This window comes from Dufourea novaeangliae, unplaced genomic scaffold, assembly GCF_001272555.1.
Source record: "Dufourea novaeangliae isolate 0120121106 unplaced genomic scaffold, ASM127255v1 scaffold25, whole genome shotgun sequence".
NCBI classification, from domain to species: Eukaryota; Metazoa; Arthropoda; class Insecta; order Hymenoptera; family Halictidae; genus Dufourea; species Dufourea novaeangliae.
This window is the reverse complement of record NW_015373901.1, coordinates 2,414,547-2,424,477: the sequence shown is the minus strand read 5'-3', so window position 1 is coordinate 2,424,477 and position 9,931 is coordinate 2,414,547. Positions and strand designations below refer to the sequence as shown.

General features: G+C 33.6%; 1 protein-coding gene across 1 annotated transcript; it reads left to right on the top strand.

Annotated features, from left to right (window-relative positions):
- Positions 1–8,470: 8,470 nt before the first annotated feature.
- On the top strand, positions 8,471–9,656 carry LOC107193710. The gene is made up of 4 exons (XM_015583202.1): positions 8,471–8,722; positions 8,998–9,096; positions 9,202–9,406; positions 9,613–9,656. Exons 1-3 carry the CDS (start codon positions 8,471–8,473, stop codon positions 9,382–9,384), a joined length of 534 nt encoding a protein of 177 aa, XP_015438688.1. The 3' UTR covers positions 9,385–9,406; positions 9,613–9,656.
- The last annotated feature ends 275 nt before the right edge of the window (positions 9,657–9,931 follow it).

Sequence of the window (9,931 nt, the reverse complement as noted above, 5' to 3'; positions counted from 1 at the left end):
TCTAATTGATTCTTGTTATCTATTTTTATTTTTTGCTTTTCACAGACTAAAGAAATGGACTCTTTTAATTTACTACTTCTTAACAACTTCCTCAAACTGTTGCAATCGTAGAGATTAGTTCCATTGAGGTTTACACACGTTCTCGTTGCATCGTGTTAAAAATAATAAAATTATAATCTGATCGTTATCCGTATCTTGCAGAAAGTATTACAGAGTATACTTATTATTTTTTTAAGTCTCAATAAATGTAAGTATACTTTTGTAATATTTTAATAACAAAATTTGTAGTTGATTAACAATCTATCGTATTAAATAAAGCATCTTTTAATTGTATCTAATAATCTTACACTTTGTCAATCGTAATTTCCACGAAGCGTTGACGTGAAATTCTAAAGTAATTAGACGCCGGCTCGCTTTATAGGGCATTTAACTGTGATTATCGGTGTCATTTCACGGAGAATCAATTCAATGTAAACGAAGTGTCGAGCACGCCGAGGCGTGAACCTTATTTAATAAGCTTTAACAGCGGAACGTCGTTTCCAGAATCAAAGACGGAAACGGCGAAGTGAATTGTAATTCGATTTCAAGTTCGAAATCAAGGTGCCATTCAGACGATGGAACCGAATTAACGCTTTCAATGTCGTCGGCTGTTCCGTCGTCGGTTCGCTATTTCTTGAAAAACGTTTCACGACGAACCTTCCACATTGTCTGATTCGTGCTCACAAAATTTATTTATTCGAACAACCAGTCGGGGACTTTCACTACTATGACGATTGCAGTGCCGTAGACACAGTTGCACCTCGGTCAGTGGATAAATAACCAAGGTCACGCGAAATGGTACAAAACTTTTATGCTTTGAAAGGTGGAATTTTAATTTTAAAATGGTAACTTTATAGATTCTGTATACCAGAAATGCAATACAGTACTGGAAATGTTTATTACATCACTCGAATATTAACACTAGAACTACCGAGCAAGTCAAAATTACTTGTCAATACACTCTTACAACAACGATTAAAATGTTATGACTGTTATGACAATACATTGTCTCAGAGCTTTTGCAACTTTTATTACGATATGAAAGTGAAGAAATTAGTCAATTTCTAAATTTCTAAATTTTCAAAAGTTTTTCACGTTTCTCCACCGATCGAAGCAAATATGCGTTTATCGTCGGTAATTTTAGTGTTAAACACGTTATCATTTACACCTTTCTAGTTATTAGTACCAGAAAAATAAATGAAAATAGACACTTATTGCAAAAATGTGTTGCTCATTATCTTGGCCAAAATAAGTTGGATACGAATCATTTAATCAATTATGTTATTTTGAAAATTGTATGATATTGTTGAAATTTACAATCTTATTGCTAGTGCCACCATATTTTGTGTACGTGTACACTACTATATATGTACTGGGTATTTTCTTCGCATATTGAAGTTAGATAACTGAACCTTTCGCACGAACTGATATTTATTTTAATAAAAACATTACATATTAAAAAAAAATTCTTTATGTATTTCCTGGACTAAAATAATTATTATTTACTCTTCTTTATATAGGATCAAACTTTTTAAAGACTGAATAGTGTAAGAATATCCATCCTTATGCGTCATTATCTTCTAATTCATTCATATTTTACGTGCATGATCTTCTAATTCAAATTATTCAATATTTGTCACTATGTATTCGGTTCGTTGCTCAAACCTGTATCTTGTGAACTAAGACTGTTCTTAACTCTCAAACAATTGACGTTATTCTGTCATGCGTAGGTAAATTTAGGTGAGGCTTCGTGATTTTTTACTTTAAACAATTTGCAAATATAACTATTTATCGCTTCATTGTATTAATTTTTACCACTGGGTCAAATTGACACCGAGGGACAAATAAAGTTGGGAAAACGAGGAACGAATGAGGGTTAACTCAATATTTTTCAATGACAAAAATTTACGTAGAAAAAAAACATTTTAATCCAAACATTCCACAATTTTGGAAAAACAGAAATTATTCCATATTGTTGAAGAACCTCGATTCTCGATTACGTAAAATTCCCAATTGAATCGACGTGCATTGAAGGGAGAAATGTCAACGATCAACAAGTTGTCCCAGTCAGAGGAAACCTGTGGCTTCCAAGTATTCCACTGAATTTCGGAGCAGACTGCTCGTACGAGTCGGAATAATTACTGCTTAGCGTCTATAACGTCACGTTCGCTCTTTAATCAAGCGCGTCGGTGGTTCCGGGCTGGTTAATCCGTGAGCTGCGTCAATCGTTCCGAGCGGAATCGGGTCTCGTTCACTTCTGCTTTCAGTGGTTCCCCTTCTACGGTATCACGGAAAAATCTCCTACCTGGAATCTCGCCGTGAAACGACACTGACTCATTCAACGAAGAACGGAAAGACCGAAATGAAGGTGCACGATTCTTCGTACCGTTTCGATACAGGTTGTTTATAAAAGTCTGAGACATTATCGGTGGATCTGTTTCATTCTATTATATGTATCAATAAATAATCCACTATTTTTTTTTATATAATTATAATGGTTCCTTGAAAGAAAACTCAAACGTTTAAGCTACTTTGACGATGTTTATTATTCGCCCACGACATCCTACGTCATTTTTAGTGAACCAAAAATCGGAAAGGTATTCTGAATTTTAATTGTACACCCACGAGCAAACTCTGCTTCCACTAGGAGAAAAAGTGGCGTAGGTAAAGGGTCTCCTACCACTTGGAGTAAGGAATTACTGAAATTTATGCCAAATTAATATTCGATTTAACATTTATTTCAGTACTGGAAATAAATTTACCAAGTGCTAGGAGGCTATTCCAATGTAATAAATCGACGGCATCAAAGTACAAACGGACAGTTGCAATTTTGTAAATTTTCACTTTTTTAATATTTCGATATGTAGAAGACTTCTGAGATGTAATATGTAGGTAAATGATGACCTTAATTAATTTACAAATCCGCATATTTTCGAAAAGATGTTTTCTCGAAACAATAGAAATAGATATTACGTTCATCGTGGCTAGTTCTGGTATTAAACCTGTTTCTGTCGCCATCTTGTCAAGATTAAAACAGAATTTTGCAAAGTCACGTTATTTTTCGGTCGATTTAATTTTTTACAGTCAACGGGATGAAGGGTTGAATTGTACATTTCGAAATAAAAAAGAACATTTCGATACGAGAAATTCGACGCAATATTTCTCTAATGTATTTGATCTAGTCTGTTAATGATGTGCTTTAATGCTTGATTACAGATGTTGCTGAGGTATTAAGAGCGTACCTAGTCGTGCAACAACGATACAGATCTACTTTCACGCAGAGACCTTGTATTAATGTTTGCTAAAGTGTATTACTAATACGCTTCATCGAGGTAACAGCTTATCAATAATGTATCGTTTCATTAATGCAGCTTTGTACTGGTAGGTAATCGGAAATGGAGAATAAAAACTTATCATCTGTATTCAGTTCAATAATTCCACTACAATATCTATTTCGTTCGATCTGTAAATCAGTTATGGGCAACCGAGCCCGCTCGGGCAAGAGGCGGGCAGCCGCGGGCTCCTGTGAAGGCGACGCGAGGTAAAAACGTAACGACATATTTGCGTATTGGGATTCCTTGACCCTTCTCGCACATTTTAATCTAAACTAACATATCACTCGTATAAATTAATAATCATTTATGTTTCTTTTTATTCAAAACAGATAGAAGCAACCTGATCTTGTGTCGGCCACGCGAAAATGGTGCCTTGTCAAACATCTATTGTTATTTAGAGGCAGATTGTTGTTAAAACAATTTATCTCACTAATTTGTTTTTTTTTTTTAGAATCGATACGTAAAAATGAAACCTCTAAAAATCTCGTTGATTCCACCTCATTAAAAACAAATTTAATATCAAGATGAATATCTTCGCGTCTATTGATAAAAATTCTAATCACAATTAGACCACGTGTAGTTCGTCGCAAAATTGAAGATTGAAATTTATTTCATCGAAGATTGAAAATTAATTCGTCTTGGAGAATAAAAGACTATGGAGCCGTGATCCGACAAGTGGTAGAATAAATGTGCCGAAGAAATGGTCTCTCTCTTTCTCTCTCTCTCTCTCTCGAAAAAACGAGGTCTCTTAGATGGTTGAAACAGAAAGGAGGATAAAGTGGCTTTCGTTCGGAGGAGAACAGCCGTGGATTTCTCGTCTCTTTTCTTTCTTCTTCATTTTCAACTTTTACTCGGTTCAGATTCCCACCGTGCTTTCGTTTCCCTCTTCGATACGCCTCTCTCATTCAGTCGTCGAAAAGCCAAGAAACGAATGTACTTACTGCTCCTCGATACACTGTGCCGTCGTCATGGCTACCATCGGGTTAGATAATCTTCTGCCTCTGAGGACATGTCCTCCGTTATATCAGGCCATTTTATATCTCATCCCCGTGAAAGCGTTCTTCCGTCTAGAATTTACCCTCATCAGACACTTACGGTCGGTATGGTAGTTCCCGAAACGATTGACTATTTTTGTCGATTTCGGTGAAAATGTAACGCGCGAACGTGGAACCGAAATTTTTCTGCGTTTGTAGTGTTGGGTCTGAGGAAAGGTTCTGTTATATTTCCATTTATGTGTCATTTATAAAAGTTTGTTGTCGGGCTGCTGGCAAGATAGAATTTGTTTATAACGAATAGTATCAGTATCACTCAGATCAGAAAAAAACTATACGAAGGACACAAAAATAATTGAAATTTCCCTGAGAAATAATATGTCATTTTTATCTTGCTGTGAGATTGAAATTGAATATTATTTCGACTATGGATGTTTATGGAGAATCACATTTTTAATTTAATTTGTAGAATCCGGAGCTCAATATAATAGAAGCCTATGTTTCTTCTTAATGGTTTTATTTTATTACAAATAGGTAGATATTCTTGAATTTCTTTAACGTGTTCTGTACATACCTATGTGCTATAGAACATAGAATAATTCACAATCTAAGAATGCTTCTTTTCATTTTAGAGAGAAATTCCTAGTATTTTTTATTAAATATGAAGGAAAGAGGATATATTATTTTAAAGATCGATCTGTTTCTCCATCACGTACTGAAAATACCTACATGTAATATTATACGTATAATAAAAACACAATTGTCGTGTTTAATAATTTACAAATAAAACAATCATTTTATGTACTTGTTTTTACTTACATAAATCGGCTTATTGTATCATAATTTCTGTCAAAATCATTTCAATTTCCATTTAACCTTCAGATTACTTAACATGGGTCTTGAACCATAGTGAAAATGTCATTAGCAGATGGAAGGATTCGAACGTAGGAGGACAATTTCCTGGTGTCCCATGGTCCGACGTTCCCTTTGACCAAAGTTGTTCATCTATTCTATCCTACAAGATTCCACAGACTTCGAGCAGTTAGATTTCGACCCTTCTCCAAAGCTTTGATCATTCTTGCGCATTAACCCACTGAATTGTTACGTACCATTATTTCTTATACTTACCGTAAAAGAAATATACGGAATATAAGAAGAGACTCGTAACGAGTTATACGAATAATCGGATATAATAATAATATTGTATCTACAATATTATTGCATCGATAAATGCAGAAATATTATAAGTGTCTTTATCATTCTCCATAACAATTTACCATTTTCCTGAAAAAAATGTAATTCTCCCGCAGTAAAATACCATAAAACCACAATATAACTTTACGACCATTAATTTTGCATACTTTTAATGAAGAAGAGAAAGGCAACAACATTTTTTAGAACGTCAAAATCAAAGTTGAATTGAAAGTTGGTTTACTATATCGAACAAATAATAAAGGAAAGTAAACAAATTTATTCGACAAGAAAGGGAAAATTGAAAGTTCTAATGAGGAATGGGAAGTTTATTTTTAATAGTTATTTGATACGTTGAGAATAGATTAAATTGTTACTGACTATTCATCGAGTGTCCACGGAATAGTCTGCTTATAAGTGGTGTAGTATTCTCAGACAAAATCATGTTAATGTGATTAACGGTTAAAATCAGGGGAAACTCGACGTGGATGAAGCAGCGGATTATTCCTGGCCATTCGTTTCTTCTCTGGCAAGCGGAAAAGCTATCGGCAAATGTAATGCATTATGTATGAGTACGTGATATTGAAGTAAAATGGCTCCGTTTCAGAAAATGAGGCCCCTTTAAGCGTTACCATGACAGAGGGCAATACTCACGAGTCTTTACCTCGAGTTGCTTTAGGTTTCAGTAAAAGTGAATAGTTCCAAAAAGGTTCCGCAACAAAATGTACCATAAAATCACAAAGTATTAACAATTTGTATTTGTAAGTAGAAATAGTGTGGGTGCAAGAATAAGTATAAATTTTTACATTACTTTTTCTAGCAAAACCACTAATTTATTGAAATGTAGAAAAACGATATCATTAAATTTAAAATGACAAAAAATAATTATTAAGTTGTATCATATATGTATGGGCATATTTTTCTTCAGTGCCTCTAACTGTATCGTGGAAACTAAATATTAATTCTAATATTTTACTATATCTAGTTAGCCTGTTTTATTATACTGTATTTTCACTCAGTTGTTTTATACTTCAGGGTACGATTAATGTCGTAAAAGCAATAGAAAGCAGGAAGACGGATTAATGTGACGTGGAATTGACCACGAGTTGGGCGGAAATTCGAGCACAAGGAAGTTCCATTAATCTGAAGTGTAAACTGTACTCGGAAGTACACACTTTTGTATCGTACGACGAGAATCAAACGAATCAGTGGATTGATTGATTTCCAATAAACCACTGTGTAATCACTTCAAGCTTAATGAGCTTTTAACTAACACTGCAATCTACATAGAATGAAAATGCAACAATTCTTTTACCTGTATACTTATCGAGGCTTGTAAAATTAATTCTATGATTAATTTTATATAAATATTTATTTGTAAAACATGAAAAATGAAAATCTGCATATAATTCTGCAATCTATTTATTTATAGAAAATTTTTTATCAATTTGTAGAAAATAGCATTATGTTCCGAACGTAACAGGTTTTCTTGTTAAAATTTTCATGCAATCTCATCCTAAGACGTGAAATTAACATCGACATCAAACTTACTGCTAAGTAAACGCATTCGAGGAGGCGTTGCATCGTGTTGTCGCCGCGTAACAAATGTCACAGTGATAACCTAACTAGCCGATGAGAGAAGAAATACTCAGGAATGTTAAATTAACAGTCAATGTCCTTAAATGCAACAACCACTATTACTTAATCGTTTAATTCCCGTTCGAAGCCAGTGAAAGGAATTAAGTTTCAGCTGCATACAACCGTCGTAAATGATCTTCATTTTTGAAAGGACGTTTCGTCCAAAAGCAGGAAGACGGTTCGAAAAACATCCCCGATGTTAATTCCCTGTTATAAATACACCTCTGTTTTTCACGAAGGAATATTCGATGGTACGCATATGTACTTAATATATGAAATCGATTTTAAGAATTGCTGTATTTCTGGACCTGATCAAACAACCTGTGCATTGTTTCCTCCGATTCTTAAAACTTCTTTTTAACTTTATCCATTGAGAGTACAACTCGAAACCACATTTAAGAAGAAGATTCAACACAGAGACAGAGATTTTCTTAAGGACTTTCGTCCTGATTGAAGACTTTGGTAATAATAGTTGAGTGATTTTTATGTGTTTGATATTGTAATTATTGTTGCGTTTGGTAAAATGTTTGAAACTGGAACCTGTTAATATGAATTGAATTGGAAATGTTTAAAAAAAGGCAGATTTTTGTCGATGAATTTCTGAGAATAGAATTGAAACGAAATATGTTTCCTCGATTAATAAGTTAAGAAGAACAGAAAAACCTTATTAACCTAAATATTTGGAATAGTAATGAAATATTCTGGTTCATTCTTAACATCAGAATTTATAGTAAATACTACACGTTTAAGATCCTTGAGTTATAACATTAATACAATGTTCAAGTGCAACAAAAATGTTAAGAATAATTCATGAAAATCGAGTAGTATGTATAAACATACTCGTAAACTGTAAAATAAAATCCCCTCTAAGAAAATATTATATTACACAAAAATTATATACATTTAAATACAATATAATAGTCCTTAATTCATATGTAAGATGTCATATACATATATCAGTATTAAGTATACAAAATTTCGACAATGTGTTTTGTAACTAAACTACAGATTTCATTCATCTACTGCATATTTCAGTGTAGAAAATATATTAAAATCTTTAAACATGGTTCAATGAAGTTTCCAGTTTACCACGAAACTCTTACAATTTTCAATAGAAAAAATAAATTCCTGTGTAACTCCAGTCGTTATAAAAATGTTTGAAGAAATCCAAATGTGCATAAACATATGTTTAAAACCAAGGCGTCATTACAGCACAACCGTAATTCACAGCACAGACGTTTCCTTCTATTCACTGAATACGTTTATTAATAGGACATGGAAACAGTGAAAGAGTACCTGGGATCCATAAATCCACATTGGGTAGCAGTAGTGATGACAGGCATGTACACGCATCTTCGACAAATTTGCATAATTGGTCTATGCTTCAGTGAAGACAACATTCCACCTTTCGATCCGTCATACGCGTCAGTGATCTTCACATTTTCCGTGCTGTGCCTTGTCGCAGAGTACAAGCTCTGGCCTAGATCGCTCAAGGAGCCACCAATCCAACTTCTTTATATTTACGAAGTAAGAATATCATTCGACACCTTAAACGCTTAAAAATTCGAAGGATTTTATACTTAGGATTAATTCTTGTAAACCGACTGTATTGTCTTATTGCGTCTGATTCGAGTCTGCCGCCACGTTAAGCATGTTTAATGACTAATTTGGAAATATTAGAAACTATTTTTTTTTTTATTTTAAAGACATGTATGTTTACCGATAAGATGGAACATTTCGAATATTTTTATGTACTTTTTGAATAATTCAATAATTGTACTTTTAATTATATGTTTGAGTAGATGTTGGTGGCGGCTTTGACTACAAATTTAGCAACACGCGCTATTTGGGTGCCATTTATGCATGTCATCTATTGTTTAACACAGGAATCGAGTAAATGGGTGAGTCAGTGTAAAAGAGCTAAACGAATTCTTAAGTTTTTAACTTTTAACAAAATTGATGAATCTTCACAAGCACGTTATTGGATAAATTAAATTATCTTACAGTTACTTTGGCTGAACGGAACGTTGGGCATGAGTCGTTACTCAATTATAACAGAGATCGCTTATTGCATGGCGAAAGACAGTGCTGCGACAGCTATGGCGTTTTGTATGTCAATATTATCGTTCGTTTGGATGCTCGATGCGACGGACTCTCTGGACACGATTCTGGAAAATTGGGCCAAGTAGTGAACCAGTGATGTTTATTTTTGTAAGATACATACAGCTAGTCTCTTAAGTGTAGAACTTCAGTCCATTTTTTTTTTCCTTTCTACTTACAGAAAAGAGAAAAATTTCAATTTGAATTAATGTCTAGTATCCAATGCTTTCAATAAGAATAAATGAAAATAATTTGAATAAAACTGATACCTCAGGTAGATTATAATCGTAATAAATAATACTGTTACTATTATTTAGAAAACAAAGAAGTTCATTTGGGACGTTCGGGAAGAGTAAAAGGAAAAGGATAACTTTCGCAAATCCTGAAGTGTCAGATTGGTTTGTCTACAAATTTCTGTGCAGCAGAGATCAAACTTAAGCAAATAGTCAGATATGTGGTTTCATTGAACTTGTTATTTTAAAAATCGTTTATGTATATTATACTGTCTGTCGATGTACAAATGTAATATTTGTAATAAACTGTGTTTTACTTGCAACTTTACCATTAACTATACTACACAGAATTCGACACACTGAATTTTTGGATACATGGATAAAAAGATTATAGAATTTTTCT

What these genes read in the sequence shown, in the direction of transcription:
- LOC107193710 (XM_015583202.1), top strand. Translation starts at nt 8,471, where the DNA reads ATGGAAACAGTGAAAGAGTACCTGGGATCCATAAATCCACATTGGGTA. An exon ending in AACTTCTTTATATTTACGAA is followed by an intron (nt 8,723 to 8,997) that starts GTAAGAATATCA and finishes ATGTTTGAGTAG; the next exon opens with ATGTTGGTGGCGGCTTTGAC. An exon ending in CACAGGAATCGAGTAAATGG is followed by an intron (nt 9,097 to 9,201) that starts GTGAGTCAGTGT and finishes ATTATCTTACAG; the next exon opens with TTACTTTGGCTGAACGGAAC.